Source organism: Nannospalax galili, unplaced genomic scaffold (assembly GCF_000622305.1).
Source record: "Nannospalax galili isolate Female #2095 unplaced genomic scaffold, S.galili_v1.0 scaffold1086, whole genome shotgun sequence".
Lineage (NCBI taxonomy): Eukaryota > Metazoa > Chordata > Mammalia > Rodentia > Spalacidae > Nannospalax > Nannospalax galili.
Genome location: NW_008354345.1, coordinates 988,966 through 1,006,696, shown reverse-complemented (window position 1 = coordinate 1,006,696; position 17,731 = coordinate 988,966). Strand labels below are relative to the sequence as shown.

Below are 17,731 nucleotides of genomic sequence, written 5' to 3'. Positions count from 1 at the left end.
TCTGACCTTCTTCTCGGAACACTCACTTAAGAAAGCTTGTGCTTGAAAATCAGTTGTCTGCTCCTTTGCAATACAGATAAGTCTCCTAGCCTGAGGAACCATTCCTTTGAAATGTGATCATGGAGAAAGACGGTACAAAATAGTGGTGTTGATCATAAACACATCGTGCACAGCGGCTCTCTAGAACTTGTACTCTCAATTTTGCTACAATCTGATGTTAGGTGATCTTACCGTTTCATTATTTAAACATAAGAAAGGAAGGGGAGAAAGGTCACGGAAAGGGAATGGACCAACAAGAAAGCAAAGAGGAAAGGAGGGGCTGCCACAAGCTTCAGGGTGACCCCCCATCTCACAGTAGGTGGGCTGGGATTACAAATTCCCTAGCAGCAGCACATTTGCCTTTTTTAAAAAGATTCATTTATTTTTACTTCATGTGCACAAGTTTTACCACCTGCTTGCCTGGTGCCTGAGGAAGGAGGAGGCCAGAAGAGGGCACTGGATCCTCTCAAACTGGAGCTATAGATGGTTGTAAGCCACCTTGTGTGTGCTGGGAACTGAACCCAGGTCCTCTGCAAGATGGAGCTATAGATGGTTGTAAGCCACTTTGTGTGTGCTGGGAACTGAACCCAGGTCCTCTGCAAGATGGAGCTATAGATGGTTGTAAGCCACCTTGTGTGTGCTGGGAACTGAACCCAGGTCCTCTGCAAGAAAAGCAAGTGTTCATAACCTAGAGTCTCTCCAGTCCCACAAGGCTTTTTCTATATGGGTTTGGGGATTTAACATGGGTCATCCAGTCTCGCACAGCAAGAACTTTTACTTGTGTGAACGAAGTTTCCCAGAAAGAACCTGCATCTTGAAACCTGCAAGGCTGATCAACTGATTGGAACGTCAGTAATTATGGAGACGTTGGAATGCTGCAGGTCCGTACCCTAATTATCACTTATCTTTAGCCCCTAAATAGCCATTCTTTGCCCAGCTGTGTTTCTGGTTTAACATCCTGTGACTAATAAAAACGTTTAAAATGTATTAATTGGGTAGACTACCAGCTTCTTCCAACCAAAAGGTTGAGGGTCATCAGACAGCATCAGAGGCCCATAGCTGAGATTTCTCTCTTGCTGTAACAGCCTTAATGTTTCCACCAATGTTTTTAAAAAGTGTCTCGATTCATGACTTTTCTTTGCTGTTACTGCTTGCACATTGGAACATGGAATTTGGGGTGACTTGAATTTGTGTCACTCATATTTGGGTCCAGAATAAACTATTTCTTATCCCCTTTGAGATGAGAGTTGTGCTTTTGTGTCAACACTTACTAAGCCATCTCATGGCCAGGGTGTATCTTCCCTCACCATGATGGACTGTACATCCAAATGTAAAGGGATGTAAACTCTTCCTCCCTCAAGCTGATTTCTGTCAGGTGTTTTTTTTTACCTCAGCAGGGAAAGTAACTAATACAATATTCTATTTCTGTAAATAAAATACAGGAATACATTCAACTTTTAATTTTTCTTCTAAAGCATGGACTCATCCATTTCCAGTTTATTTCTGTTGTGGTTAAACATGAATTTGCTTCTGATAAGGCATTGTCAAACATGCTCTTAAATCTAATCTTCTGACTCACAGGAGTGACAGATGCCCACCAAAAAAAGGACAGATTTGAGTCACAGTGATAGGAAATCTCTACATTGTGCACATTTATGGGAAAGGAGTTAACAAAAGCTCCATTTTTTTCCTTTTTTTTTTTTTTTTTTTCTAGGCAGGCCCCATGAGAGCAGCTGTTCTCTTACAAACGCTGTTAAACATTAGCAATAAACCTCTCTGGAATTATACTGAATAAAATGACGTAGAAGAAACTTTGTACCAAATAAATTTGCGTAGATTAGGATCTGCAGGTGGTCTGAAGCAGGCCAGTGTTGGGAGCCAAATTATTCAGCACTGGAACCTTTTGAAAGGAGAACAAAGCACCTTTCACTGCTCACATTCTAAGTGCAGCTTAGTACTTCATTAGAAACCTCTTAGTTCGCCCCAGGAATCTTTCAGATTTAATTATGAGGTGGGTAAAAGCCCTGTCCCTAGGACACCACACTGCCAAACTTGGATATCTCCCAGGAAACAGAATAAAAGTTGCAAACTGCAGAAGTTCCAAGTGCATATTCAATAATTTTCTTCTGAAATCTAAATCAAAGTGACTATCTTAGCCAATAAGTTCTGAAATTAAAATTATGAAGAACCCAAAAGCAATGAAGTAACCTGGGCTGGAGAGATGGCTCAGTGGTTAAGAGCACTGGCTGCTCTTGCAGAGGACCCAGGTTCAATTCCCAGCACCCACATGGAGGCTAACAACCATCCATAACTCCAGTTCCAGGGGCTCTGACACCCTCGACTGTCCTCCATTCTCTCGGGCACTGCATGACATTGGTACACTTATCTACATGCAGGCAATATACTCATACACATAAAAATGATAAAATATTTGTAAGCATGAAGAGAGCAGAGTGCTCTCTCTGGTTCTTGAGAATGGTTTTGAATCCTACTTTCGTCACTTGTAAAACAAGGTGGCTAACTAAAATGTCATGGCTTCACTACATGGCCAATGTTTATATCTGCTAATGTTGATCCACCCTTATCATTTACTGGGCTGCAAAGGGATACTTCAGGATTGTATTTCTAGGGAGCTGGAAGATGGCTCAGTGGATAAAGTGCTTGCTGCACAAACATAAGACCCAAGTTCAATTCCCAGAACCCACATAGCCAGGCACAGCCTGAAAGTCTCTACTTCCCTGTGTTCATGCACCAACCCTGGCTCTTACAATCTTTCTGCCCCCTCTTCCACAATGGTCCCTGAGCTGTGGGAAGATGAGGTTTAGTACAGGAATCCTACCCAGGGAGAGGGATTGTACAGTCTCTGCACAAGAGCCATGCAGACTCAATCATACGAAAACGCAGCACAGAATGGGGGAAATGGGTAGCAGGTCCTAACCCTAGCCAAGGAACTATTGGCAAATGATTACTGTGGGGTGAGGGAGAGTAGATCTTCTTTAAGGGAGGGACTCTAGATAGGCTGACTAGATCAGAGTTGATGAAATTGTACCAAGGGACATCTGGCTACAAATGCTTAACCAGATAGGACTTGACAGAATGCATGATATCTGGTGGTGGTGGTAAGGCTGTGGGGGTAGGGAGGGGGGAATGGGTCTAAATTTGATTAAAATGTATTACATGAAATGCTCAAAAAAATCAATTGAAAAATTGAAGAAAAAAAAAAAAAAAAAGCACCAGGCATGGTGGCATGTGCCTATAACCCCAGCACTGGGGAGGCAGAGACAGGTCGATCCCCGAGCTGACTGGACACTCTGTATAGCACCCATATGGCAGCTAACAACCATCGTGACTCAAGTTCCAGGAGATCCAGTGCCACCTTCTCACGTCCGCAGTCACTGCATGACGCAGGTGCACTTATATACATGCAGGCAATGCACTCACACACATACCTAAAATACTGTGGCTATACTGATTTGTCTTGCCTAGTACCTCCTGACTTCACTAGAATGCCCATCTAGAGGGGCAAGGATTTATTTACTTTCGATGTTTTGTTCATAGGTCCGTCTTTGGTAGTAGTTAAGAATACCTCGGCACAGGGGATGTGCACAGTAAATGTTCGTTGGATGAATAAAAGCCTCCTCTTTTATCTCTTCACATCCTCCAACTTAGCCAAGAAAAATTTGAGATTAGTCCATATGGCAAGTGAAAACTCTGAAACATTAAGAAATTCTGAAGGGAGGTTTCAACTCTCCAAGAGAGTGTATCTTTGCCCGATGCCTCACATTGATTTTAATTTCCATCCTCTGCAGTTTGCATTACTATGATAAGAGAGAAGGGCAGTGATTTAGCCTCCAACCCAGCAACCACTAGTTTAAGACTCAAACAATATAATTTATAAAAACCCACAAATACATATAAAGTACATATAAACTTCCTCTGATTCCAAGCCAGGAAATAATCCCTGCAGCGTCAGATCAGAACGCCGTTTTGGGACTTACTCTGAGCCTCCCTGTTTTCACAGGTTTCTTCATTGGCTGCTCCTGCCTCCTCTTCCTCCTCTTCTGGGTCGTCCGTGTCTCCTGACTCGTCACTGTCCTCCACCCACTTTCCTGGCATGAGACCTGCAGAGTCATAGGAGTGGCACAGAGGACCCACGATATGTGAGATGAAGGATTCCTGAAGATTGGCCAGCTGAGGGGCAGAGCGGTCCATGAAGGGGCTTATGGGCAAACCAAGGCTGGCCTCTTCATCACCCTAGAGAGAGAGATTCAGGATGAACAGCAGCTCGCTTCAAAGGTGAATGGCAAAGAATATAAAGCATAAGAAATAACAACACGGAAATGTGTAGATAGTCCAGAACCCAGATACTCATGTACAAATCCCTTTATGTCATTGCTCAGAGATTCTGTCCTAATAGCTAAGGTGCCTAGAGAACGACTTTGGTATCTACTGCAGTTCCTGTTCCTTTTTAAGCAGAAATACAATGTTTCAGTAGAATTCCTTCCTCCCCCTCCCCCCAAACAAACTCTTCTGTAGCCCAAAATGGATTCAAACTCAATATGTAGCTGAGGAAAGCCTTGAACCTCTGGTCCTCCTGCCTCCAACCCCCAAGTGCTGGGATTACAGGTGTAGACCCCAAGTTTATTGGTGTTGGTGACTGAGGGCTTCCTGCATGCTAAGCATTCTACCAAGTGAGCTACATCCTCAGCCCAGCCCTCAAATGATGGGTCTTGGAATCTCTGAAAAAAAAAAAAAAAAAAAAAAAAAATCCATGTCCCTTCTGTGAGTGTATCTGAAAAGGCCATGCTTAGGATCATCAAATGGGTTAATTTTTGCCCTGCTGGCTAGAATGTTAAAACACTTTCTTGCTCAATATTACCACAGATTTTGTTTGAGTTATATCCTCTATGGTTATATAATATTAGTGATTTTTATCTTTAACTGCTTCAAATTTTTACAGGAATAAAAATAACAGACCATAAATAAGATGTTACATAGAAAATTTGAAGGAGGTTTATGAAATTATCAACAATTATGACCTAAGTACTTGAATTGTTGTAAGCAGATTTTCCTTTTCATATTTTTTCTGCATTTCAAGCTTAGCATTGCTTGTGAATTAATGCTATTACCAGGAAAGACAATCTATTATGTTTTAAAGGCACAACTACCTTATTCTGTATACAAATATAAACTACATTAGCCTTAAAAGTTTATCCCAAACGCTATTTAAGTATAGTTTATTAAGATGTGCCCCATCCATCCAGTTTTGGGAGACTTTTAGTACTAACATTTTTTTTTCTGCCATTGGTCCAAACTTTGTCTCTAACAACTTCTGCAAGTTTTCTGTAATCCTCTTCCCCTCTTTTTCTTTCATGATGTGACCTCATTATGCAGCCCCATGGGTCCAGCCTCAGCCCTTGATGCTGGATTCCAAACATGTGCCACTAGGCTGACTTATTCCTGTGTTTTGAGAGGACCACCTAACATTTCTTATGAATCAGCTCCAAGTTAAGTATTTCCCTCCATCAAACGCCACTGAAACATTCTGATGAACCAATTCTTTTTTTTTTTGTTTTTTGTTTTTGAGACAGGGTCTCCCTGTAGCCCCAGCTGTCCTAGAACTCACTATGTAGACCAGGCTGGCCTCGAACCCACAGAGATCCACCTGCCTCTGCCTCCTGAGTGCTGGGATGAAAGGCATGTGCCACCACACCCAGCTAAAGCTCATATGTGAGTCGTAATATCTGAGGACAGTTTCTAACATCGCTACTTTGCTCTAGGGTAAACACCTTCAGTTTTTCCATGTCCTTTTATGTCATGGATTCATGTCCTTTATCTAATCTCTAGTACCTTCACTCTCTTCTCCAGAGCAGTTCAGGATCCTAAATCGAAAACTAAAAATATAATGACGCTAATATAGAGTTCCATGGGGATGGCCACCATGCTTAAATTATTGCAGCAGCTTTTCAGGGCATCCCAGCTCTTACATTATCATGTCAAAGTATGTATGTATCTTTTATGTACACTGCTGTTATTTAATTTTACTAGAAAAGCAAATGTGATATATGTCTGTGTATACATCTAATACAAATTTGACTATACTAAATATAATATAATAAATGAATCTGAAGAAACATAGCATTTCAAGGGTGTTTATAACAGCTCACTGGATCATTCTAGTATCTTAACATTGACCCCAAAATGCCTGTAGACAATTTATCTTAAAGGGCAATAGTTACAGGTTAGTTCGATTTTTACATGTTATTTTTAAACACCAGGTCAAAACTGACCAGTGGAAAACCAGTGGTGCACACCTTTAATCTTAGCATTCATGAGGCAGGTGGATCTCTGTGAGATCTAGGCCAGCCTAGTTTCCATAGCCAGTTCTAGGCTACCTGGGGTTATAGGGAGACCGTCTTAAAAAGACAACAAACACACAAACAAAAACAACAACAATATACCGGCCAGTGGAAGGAAACTTGAAACAGACTACGCAACTAAGTCAGTTACCTGCTCATAGAATTCATTGACAATGCCCTCTGTCCACTGCAGATGAAGTTCTTTACATTTAGCAGGCCCGTTAATATCAGCCAACTTTATACACATTTGACAAACCAGTAGACGATCGTTTTCATTGCTCCAATCTATCCCAACATCATCATTCACCTGTTTGAGGGACAAAGTCCAACATCATCATTCACCTGTTTGAGGGACAAAGTCAAAATGCTTTTGTCTCCATGAAAATAAAAATCTAGATAAATCATAGTAGAATTTCATTGTATTCTTACTGTGTAGTCATTAGAATGCCATATGTCAGAACTTTAGCTATTGAAAATAACTTTATTGGTTTGCATAAATTAACAGCACAGTAGCTCATCAAAAAGCAAAGTAATGATCCAGATGTGGTGGTGCATACTTCTAATTCTAGCATTCAGGAAACAGAGGCAGATGGATCTCTGTGAGATCTAGGCTGGCCTGATCTACACAGTGAATTCCAGCTGGGGCAACAGAGAGACCCTGACTCAAAAAAACCAAAACAGCAATTGATAATGGATAAAGTAATTAAATATTGATTTATAAGAAATTCTGTTTAAAAGATATATTATTTTTATTAAGTATAATAACTATAAATGAGAAATTTTCCTTTCTATGTGTGTGTTAATGTACAGAAGAGCACATCTGTGTCTGAGTGTGTGCGTGTAGATGTCTTTCCTCAGGAGCCATCCATCATTGTTTTTTTGAGACAGGGGCTCTCATGGATTAGGTTGGACTGGCCAGGGATTCTCCTGTCTCTGCTCCCTTGGACTTGGGGTCATAAGCGTGCACCACCAAGCCCAGCTTTTTGACATAGGTTCTGGGGTTCAAACTCGGGTCCTTCTGATAGCAAAGTAAGCACTTTATAGACTATTTCTCCCAAGCCCTAAGTAAGAAACTTGAATTAATACTTGTGCTTTTATATTTGATATACGAAGTTTTGCTTCAGGTTTTCTTATCTCCACTGCTGTTAGGTGACTTACCTAAGCTTACTACAGAGATGATTATATATTAAATCAATCAGAAAAATATAGTAAGAGTTAATATTAATCCTCCTTAGAACAAAGTATAACAAACAGATCCAACACCTCAGCCTCTGAAGCATCTAGATTCAGAACAATGCCTAAATGTCTGCTTGTGGATGAACATTTTCTTACATTTTCTTCTCACCGCTGACATAGGAAAGATGGCAATTGAGTTATGTTCAACAATTTGATTTCAAGACATGTTTTAATGTGGTCATAATACAAAGATGGGTTGGGATCTAGTTACCTTGGCATTAAATTTGGCTACAAAGTCAAAGTGTTTCTTTAGGTCAGTGGCCAGAATCGCTTCGATGACTAGGAAACGGAAGTGCTTGAATTCCACGTGATCAAGGTTAACTAAGAAGTTGTACTCTGGCCGGGACATGAAAAGGTTCCAGGCTGCGGCTGCATGATGATTCTCCAAAACTGAACGGTCGTTGTACAGAACCGCCTGATGTGGGAACAAGAGAAATGTACAAAGGAAAAAAAAAATCAATAAGAATATGCAATGCTTTTAACTGACTCAGCTTTTCATAGAAAAAAGACGTAATGGTGTACTGGCTATTAAGAATCACTGCATTATTTTGACTGTTGATGACTTTTCTGAAGTTAAATTTCTTTTTTTTTTTTTGCAAATTATTGAAAGTTATGTTAACTAACCTACTATGAGAATTAACTTTTGTTTTTTTCTTCATATTTCTTTGCAGGGTGCAGGAATTGCACATAAATAGATACCTATACGCAAACAAATTCTACAACTCAGTTCCTTTTTGTATCTGGGTTAATAAGAATCACTTCTTCATTAAATATATCTAGTCATTGAAGATAAATGGAATTTCTCAGAAGCCTACATTCTAAAACATTTTCAGCTCCTTTATCTAGTAATTGTGATCCTTCATCTAATAATTAAACATATATAATACACATCTACTTGGTTTGGAATTCTTTAATAATGTTGGAGGACTCTACAAGGAAAACAAATTTTTTTGCCTAGAAAAAAAAAGGTTGGAGACCAAAAAAAAGGTGTGAGACACAGATGATGGAGGAGGAGAATGTAAGGACCCATGGAAGGCGAACACTTGAGCACCAGTTCTGAGGGAAAATCTCAATGGCAGGGTCGGTTGACCAGAAGATTTCTGCCTCTCTTTAGGGAGGCCAAGTCTGGTGTCTGAAGGGCTGTGAAAGGAGATAAAATAGGTGAGGAAGGGGGGAAAATTCAGATTCTTTTATTGCCTACAGATTGGAGGAAGTTTCTTAATTAGACCAGAAAAAAAGCTGTGGAAATGGATGAGAATTTGATAGAAGACAGAAGTCAAATTTAAAAAAAAAGACAAAGCAGGGCTGGAGAGATGGCTCAGTGGTTAAGAACACTGACTGTTCTTGTAGAAGACCCGGGTTCGAATCCCAGCACCCACATGGCAGCTAACAACTGTCGGTAACTCCAGTTCCAGGGGATCTGACAGCCTCTTCTGTCCTCCACAAGCATTGCACGACACGGGTGCACTCACATACATGCAGGCATAACACTCATACACGTAAAATAAAATATTTAACAAAAACAAACAAAACAAAACAAAGCAAACATGACCCAGACTAGCTTCTAGATCCCATGCGGAAAATAACAGAGGGTTCCAGGATGGTTAGGAGCTTGACCGTGCTGATTAAATCAAGGGGAACTTGGTTTAACAATGTAAATACAGATGCCTAAATGTTTAGTGGTTAACATTTGACTTGGCATAAATATATACCAAAATAGTTTTCTTTAAAAGTTACTTTTGGGGACTTGAGAGATGGCTCAGTGGTTAAGAGCACTGGTTGCTCTTGTAGAGGACCTGGGTTCAATTCCCAGGACCCACATGGTAGTTAACAACCATCCATAACTCCAGTTCCAGGGGACCTGACACCCTCTTCTGACCTCAGTGGGCATTGCATGACACGGGTGCACTTACCTATATGCGGACAATATGCTCATACACATATAATAAAAGTACTAAATAAAAAATTTTAAAAAGTTACTTCTGGGGAATCTGTTTAGATTAAAAAAGTTCCTCACCAACAACTGAAATGAACTGATGGCAAATTCCAACCAAAACACATGCACTAAGAATTAAATTTGTCATGGTTATATTTCTAAGGAATAAGGTTTATGTACATACATGTTTATGCTTTGTTGAACATGTGCATTAACAGTAATTCAAATTGATTTTTCTAAGAAGAAAACTGAGTGTCCCTGTGGGTCATGAGGTTCGATCCCTACCACGAATATTCTAGAACAACCATGGCATCTTGTGTTTGCTTATTTATTTTGCTGTGCTGGGGACTGAACTCAGGGCCTTGGGCACGCCAGTCAAGGGATCTACTACTTCCCTAGCCCCATAGCATCTTTTGAAATTAATATGGCCTCTAAGAATTTTACCCAAGAACTAAATACAGCTTGGCTCCTGTTTACCAAGCATGGCTTACAGGTCATATTTGTAAAATTACTTTTATACCATGAATCTGTGCACCACTTATTTTCTCATAATGAATCTAACCCTTTACCTGAGGTGCGCTGGTGGCCACCAGGAACGCATTTGTCCTCCCTGGGTGATCATAGTCATGCATGGCCGCAGCAACATACAAGGCCATCAACTCTAAGGCAGGGATGTTCCCAGACAGACATCCGTATTTGTCATCTGGAACATGGTACATTTTTGAAAACACATATCCCATGTGCCCGTGTGTAAATCCACTGTCAGAATCTGAGGTGAGAGAGGGAGAGGGATAGAAATTCTTAAAAAAACAGAAAACTGACAGCACCTGTTTCCTTCAAAAACAAATCAAACCCCAAATTCTAGTTCCTGTCTTTTATGAGGAAGCACAGGCATAGTCCGTACATACCAGAGTCGCTTGTGGATCCATGATCATTAATCACAGTTGGGAGACCGGGAATCGGCTGCGTAGTCAGATACCAGACAGCGTGTAAGACATCAGTGGCATGGATTCTGTTATGATCTGTGACCAATGCGAAGGAACACACAGTCGGTGATTTGGGGTCCAAGGACTAAGAGTGCCATCTACTGGATAAACACTTTAGTCCTCATAATTTAATACCCCAGTGAAAAGCAGCCAGATTTCCAACCACAGGTAGATCACTAGTCTACCAACTCTATAATATCCACAGTAACAAGAAAGAAAACCACACCCGCAACCTTCATTATACATGCAGATATCCAAAGTGGAAAGAAATCTGTGTCCTGCCTCTTCCAGAAACTTCTAATCAAAGGAAACCCACTATGGAGTGTTTGCATCTGTTTCTTCCTGTTCTTCTATACAAGGGAAGCAATGAACAGAAAATGCAGAAAGAAAGGCAGACCCATGACACAGCTCAACCAGTTGGACCAATGGTTTCAGCTACCTGAAACTTCATCTCAAATGCCATCCAGACAGACTCTGTGAACAGAACATGTGCTACTCTTCTGGGTCAACCTGAAAACACTATAATAAAATGAACACCACATGTTTTCTATGCAGGTTAAACTCACAGATAAAACTTTGAAGCTGACACTAGTTATGTTCTCTCTACAAGAAATTGTATATGGGAATATAGTTCCAGGAAATAGCCAAAGAGAAAAATAAGAATCTCTTTGCACAATTAGGTAGGGAGCCGAACCATTTACAAGTTGTCAAAAGCTATGGAAAACCCAAACACCCTAGTAAGCAAGTCATCATTAGGTAGGAAAAGCCATCTATGGGCAGAGTTCAATGTAGCCAAATCCATGGTTGGATCTTGGTTCACCTTTTTTTTCTGGTGAATTCTTCCTTTTTCATGTTTACCGGCCTCTCTATATGACTTCATCAACTGGCATGTCTTATTCTAAATGTAATAATTGCCCACATTTCTTCTAATTAACCATGATACCAATTCCCTCTCCAACAGAAGAGATTGTGTTTCTAAGTGGTACTCAACAGATTAGGGGAAGAAAGAACTAGGAGCGAAAAAAAACGTCAGTGAGAATATAAGCCAAATCTGTCCAGAGTCTGGAAATGTGCATCAGTGGAACCCAGGCAGCCCACAAGGAGATGGTGCCATCTTCCCTACGTATATGGTAACCCATAAGAACTTGTCCAGAAGAAATGACGTAAAGCTAACTCTTAGAGAAACCCCCCCCACCACCACCTAGAGGCCTGGGTTTGGGTTTGAGAACAGGATCTCAGAGCAGCTTTAAGAGATAACCCTGTCACAGCTAGAGCTGAATATTCATATAATGTCATCACAGGAAATTTTATTAGGATTCTAGTCTATATGCCTAAGTGCAGACCATCTCAAGGGCTACAAGCCTAACTCATTTGCAGATGGTTTACAGACAAGACAAGCTGCAGTAGCATTTCACCTTGATGCATGCCACAGGCAAAGGAGTTGGAGAGATGGCTTAGCAGTTAAGAGCAGAGCTCTTGAAAGGATCTGAGTGAGATCAGTTCCCAGCACCCACACTGAGTGGCTCACAACTGCCTATAACTTCAGCTCCGGGGGATCCAACACTCTCCTCTGAACTCTGAGGGCACCTACACACATTTATACCCACACACAGATGTACACACATATACATAATTGAACCTGATGGTGCATGGCTTTACTCCCAGCACTTGGGAGGCAAAAGCAGGTGGAGCTCTAAGTTCAAGGCTGCCCTGGTCTACATGGTGAGTTCCAGGCTACCTGTGGCTACTGGGAGACCCTGTCTCAAAAAGATAAAAATAAATAATAAATAAACAAATGAATAAATAAATAAACCAACTTTAAAAATTCGAGAATCTGGAAGCTTCTTTTGCTACTTGAATACCGACCCTGTCCCATCATTTCACATCACATTACAAACAGCAAAGTGTTATAAGTCAGAGCGGAGTACAGCAACAACGACCTGTCACCGTTCGTGTATCCGTGGAGTGGAACATCCTGCTGAATGCGTTGAACTGGATCTGGCTGATTTTCTCAATAAAACAGTAATTTGGAAACTACACGTGGTGACGAGCTGTTCTTTAGTGCTTCTAGTGGCTTCCTTTCTAGAAAAGTTTGTTTGTGTAACTCCTTGACCTTTGAGAAATCACTAACACTTATGTCAATTGTTGGCAACTCACCAGGCTGAGCCCTGGGAAAGCCACATTAAAGCAAGCAAGGCTTATCTCCAAACCCCCTCTCATATCTCTCTTCCAGCTTCCAAGGCCTCAGTGGCCAGACGTTCCCAAACAGCCCAGTGCTACCACAGTCCTCTACACCCATCCCAACTGCTGTCTGGCCGACATTTTATCTTCCATTCTTCAACACATCTCATTGGCAAGCTGAACGATTCTTCCTCCTTTATGCTGTGTTTTCATGTCAGTGTACCACGTGGATATTTTGGAAAACATGTTAACATGCTAATCATTTTCAGCGATACTTGCCAATTATCTGTGTCCAAATGCAATTTTTTAATTTTTTAAAAACTTAATTTTAACTTCTTTTTGTTTTGTTTCTGGTTTTTGGACAGGGTCTCACTCTATAGGCTAAGCTTGTCCTGAACTCACTATGTGGGCCAAGATGTGCTTGGAGTGATCTTCCTGCCTCAGCCTCTAAGTGCTGAAATTACAGATATATACCACCATGCCTGGTTTATGTGGTGCCAGGAATTGAACCCAGGACTTTGTACATGCTACCTAAGCACTTTACCAACTAGGCTACATTCCCAGTACTTAAATTCAATTCTTGATAACCACAAAAAGACAGGAGCTTTTGAATCCAAGATTCATGAAAGCAAATTTAAAGCTTAAAAGGGAAAGCATGATTTAAACGACACACTTCCAATTTCTGTGCACGCGCTTCCAAAGTAAACACAAGTAACACGTTTCTGAGACACAAGCCAACAAATGGTTTGTAGTTGTTTGGCTTTTCTTTTTAGGTATTTACATCTCTGAAGCACCACATGGTTTCTACAGACTTCCGAAGTAATGTAGGTGGATCTTTGGACATTTTCTTCAGTTCCATATATTGTGTAGAACAGGTCTGTTTACATGCCATGATTGGGCATATCTCACACAAATGTTTTCACGTCTCATTTTGTTCCAGTTTTGTTATTCTAACTTTCCTAATAATCAAAACTGGACAAAACTGGAATAACTGATTGAACCTTCATCTTTGGATTTCACATTTGCCTGACTTTAAAAAACGGGCCTAATCACGTTTCCATAACCATTTCTGGATGTTCATTTTTCATTATGTTACCTAAGTAATCACCTTTCTAGCCCCTCTAAACAGTATTCAAATTTATCGTACCTGGAAAAAACTCTTAACAGTTTTAGTCGTCTTATGGTATCACCAGACACCATAAGAAAGGGTTAAATTTACCTAATAAGAAATGGCGATTATTAAATGAGTATAAGTTTAAATTTGACATTTAATTATACCTCAAAGAACTATGATAGATATTTGCAAGATGCTATTCTAACCTCTTTCAAAGTATTACCCCATTTGATCCTAACACTCATGGGAAACAGACACTATGACCCCATTTTCTGGATCAAGAAATGAGTTGGGGTAAGTGATGCTCCAGGGTCTCACAGAGCTGGTCTAAGGAGGACTCAGCATCTCAACGTCAATCACCACCCTACAGTGAGACCACGCAGACTTCCCACAGTGTACAATTCTGCATCAAGTCTAGTGACTCAATACCCCACCACTCTCTGTAGGATTGACAAGCAAACATTGGAAGTATTACCTCACAGATCACCGATACTTACAAGGAATATCCCTGTATCCAATCTCCAAAGCATGAAAATAATTCATAAATTCTCTAATTGGGATTTTAAAAGCTTCAAAGAGGCCCATGTCTTCAAAAAGTCTGTATGATACCTGGAAAATGGGAAAGACGAGGCCTTGTAAAACATCGCTCACTGTCAGAGACAAAGAAAGACAAGAGGGTGAGAGAATTCATCCGTCCACCATATGAATTTACTCCCAGGAAAGACAGTTTGATTAGGAATAAACATGTTGAAGACTTCAGTGTACAGAGCCTTTGTAGCTCCTTACCTCAGAGACCTTATAAACATATTTAAAAGAATCAGTACAAGGCTGGAGAGATGGCTCAGAGGTTAAGAGTACTGACTGCTCTTGCAGAGGACCTGGGTTCGATTCCAAGCACCCACATGGACACTAACACCACTCATAACTTCAGTTCCAGAGGTTTTCATGCCTGCTTCTGACCCCAGGGCATTGCACAACATGGGTGCACCAACCTACATGCAAGCAATACACTCATACGTATAGAATAAAAATAAAATGTTTTTTTTTAAAGGAATCAATACAACACACATCCAAGGAAAAATGAAAAGGCCCAGTAAACACACTAATAGCAATGTCCCTGGCTATTAAATTGTATGGTTACTGGAGACTAGAAAATAACACACACATGGGTCAAACGCAGCGTCTGCCACCTGTAATCCCAGCGCTTGGGAGGCTGTGGTGGGAGAAGTGCCCATAGTTTCAGATCAGCCTGGACTACAGAATAAGTCCCTGGCTATTAAATTGTATGGTTACTGGAGACTAGAAAATAACACACACAGTGGGACAAACGCGGTGTCTGCCACCTGTAATCCCAGCACTTGGGAGGCTGTGGTGGGAGAACTGCCCATAGTTTCAGATCAGCCTGGACTACAGAATAAAAAGCTGTCTCTAAAACGAGGAGAGAAAACTGCGTACTAAGTGAATTGTACACCAAACACAGTAAGCACCGGAGAAAGCGAAAGGATGCATTAATTTGGAGGAAATCTATTTAATTCATCACATCAGTCTCTTCTAGGTAACAGAGGGTTCAGATTCATACCTTAAGGAAAGATAAAGGGGGAGGAATGAGTTGTGGGAGAAAGGTTGCTTCAGCTGAAATGTATAATGGAGGAAGACTCAATAACATGTATGCATAGAGCAAGAGGCTACAGTGACCTACGTGGAAGAGACTGACCATGGTCCAGGTTAGGCACAGGTCTAGCTGGTTTCGCTCACTCCCATTTTTTCGCTCTCTTTCAAATAGCTGCTTTCCTTTCGGTTTTTCCTCACAGTTCTAATGACTCAGGTAAATATGATTGGAAAGAACTGGTGTTTGACGTGGAGTGAGAGAGAGAAGAGATGAGGAAGGAATTATGGGACAGGCATGCTGTCTCTGATACAATGAAGAACCATGAAACATGAGCTCTCTACATGTCCCCACTGGACAGCGCTGGTTACAACGCAGTGGACAGGGACTAGTCAGCCTTTTGCTTACTTCAACTCCATCCTAAAATTCTCTGGAAATATTTAAAACTTCTCTACAATGCTTTGTAGGTAAATTTCCATATCTTTATTGGCTTTAAATCCATTCAACAGGTTGATAGTCTTTTAATCATATATTCATTATTTATCAGTCACCTACATTCTATATGTGCACACACACACACACACATATAAACACAGTAGTAACAAAAACAGGGGCTCTTTATTCGGTGCCTGCCAGTTTCATATGTGTGCAGCATGGGTGTACACACATGTACACATGTGCATATATACACATAAACAAAACAACTATCTCCACCTTCACAGGCTCCTGGCCTTTCAGAGAAGGGCAGAAAAATGACAGATATGTCAGGCAGTGGAGTGAGGCTGGAGAATTGGGAAGGTATGACATCTCTTCAAACACCCTCCCTACACTCAGCAGATCCAAGAGATGACTTCTGAGCAAAGACTCAAAGGAGATGCTGAGTAAGTCACAGGGGTATCCAAGAAAGAGGTTCTTGTGGTAGAAGGAGCCAGTGAAAAGGCCCTGAGACACACCTTTCAAAAGACATCAAGAAGGCTGCTATGGATAAGATAGAGTGAACGGGACGGGAATGGATGCAGGTCCCACAGAGTGCAGTGAGGGTGGAGAGAGCTCTTGGAGCTTGAGAGCCAGAACCCCAGCAAGCATTATTCTGCTGAAGAGAGTCAAGTGGGGAAATAATGCAGCCTTAGCAGTAGTGTAGTATTGTCTTTGGCTCTTGGAGCTTGAGAGCCAGAACCCCAGCAAGCATTATTCTGCTGAAGAGTCAAGTGGGGAAATAATGCAGCCTTAGTAGTAGTGTAGTATTGTCTTTTGAGACAGGGTCTCACTGTGTCCTGGCTGGAACTTGCTATGTAGACCAGACTATCCTGGAACTCACTATATAGCCCTAGACAGCCTAGAACTTGCTATGTAGACCAGGCTGGGCCCAAACTCACAGATATCCACCTGCCTCTGTCTCCAGAGTACTGAGGATGAAAGGCATGTGCCACCATGCCTGACCCTTCTTTTTAAAATTTAAAGGTGTGTGTGTGTGTGTGTGTGTGTGTGTGTGTGCGCGCGCACGCACACTCATGAAGACCAGAAGGGGGCACTGATTCCCTGGAAGCTGGAGTTACAGGTGTTAGTGAGCCATCCTACATAGGGGCTGGGAACTGAACTCAGGTCCTCTGCAAGAAGACCAAGTGCTCTTAACCGCTGAGACATCTCTTCAGCCTCTTGCCTCATTTTTAAAAGGAACATTCTGGCTGTGACTTGATAGATTTAACTTCCACTAGAAGAACACCTAAATCCTCTGCTCCCTTTTCTGTGTAATACCACACGGCACCTCCTTGTTTTTGTTTTATTTGTGTGTATCGCCTGCATGTAGGTTAAGTACACCTGTGTCATGCAATGCCCACAGAGGCCAGACGAGGGCATCAGATCCCCCAGAACTGGAGTTTTGGTGGTTAGCTGCCATGTGGGTGCTGGGATTCGAACTCTTCTGACCTCCGCAGGCATTGCATGACATGGGTGCATGTACATTCATGTACGCAAAACACTCATACACATAAAATGAAACTAAATAAATAAAAAGGTTATGAACTAGGTCTAAACTCTGTTCACCGAGCAGAATAAACATGATTTCAACACCAGAAGGCTGTCTTTAAAACTCATTAAACATGTAACCTATCAAGAAGCAGGTACAGAGCTGTGGCTGCTGTACATACGGCTCTTTGAAAACCTTTTGAAGCAAGACTTGTTCTGTGGAGTCTCAGCCAAAAGGTGATTCTTTGGAATGCCCAGGCTAATTCATTTCAGCTGTCCTAACATCTCATTGAAGGAGGGGGGGGGGCT

The 17,731-nt window shown here is 41.3% G+C and overlaps 1 protein-coding gene across 3 annotated transcripts in view; it reads right to left on the bottom strand.

Annotated features, from left to right (window-relative positions):
• Positions 1 to 17,731, bottom strand: part of Pde3a (phosphodiesterase 3A) — a 332,456-nt gene that overhangs the window by 9,415 nt on the left and 305,310 nt on the right. For all 3 annotated transcript variants that reach the window (XM_008851600.3, XM_029555236.1, XM_029555235.1), the window contains 6 exons: positions 14,349 to 14,460; positions 10,479 to 10,592; positions 10,140 to 10,339; positions 7,846 to 8,049; positions 6,550 to 6,705; positions 4,038 to 4,293 (listed from right to left, as the gene is read on the bottom strand). In XM_008851600.3, the coding sequence (XP_008849822.2) occupies positions 4,038 to 4,293; positions 6,550 to 6,705; positions 7,846 to 8,049; positions 10,140 to 10,339; positions 10,479 to 10,592; positions 14,349 to 14,460 (1,042 nt within the window). The remainder of the gene's footprint in view (positions 1 to 4,037; positions 4,294 to 6,549; positions 6,706 to 7,845; positions 8,050 to 10,139; positions 10,340 to 10,478; positions 10,593 to 14,348; positions 14,461 to 17,731) is intronic.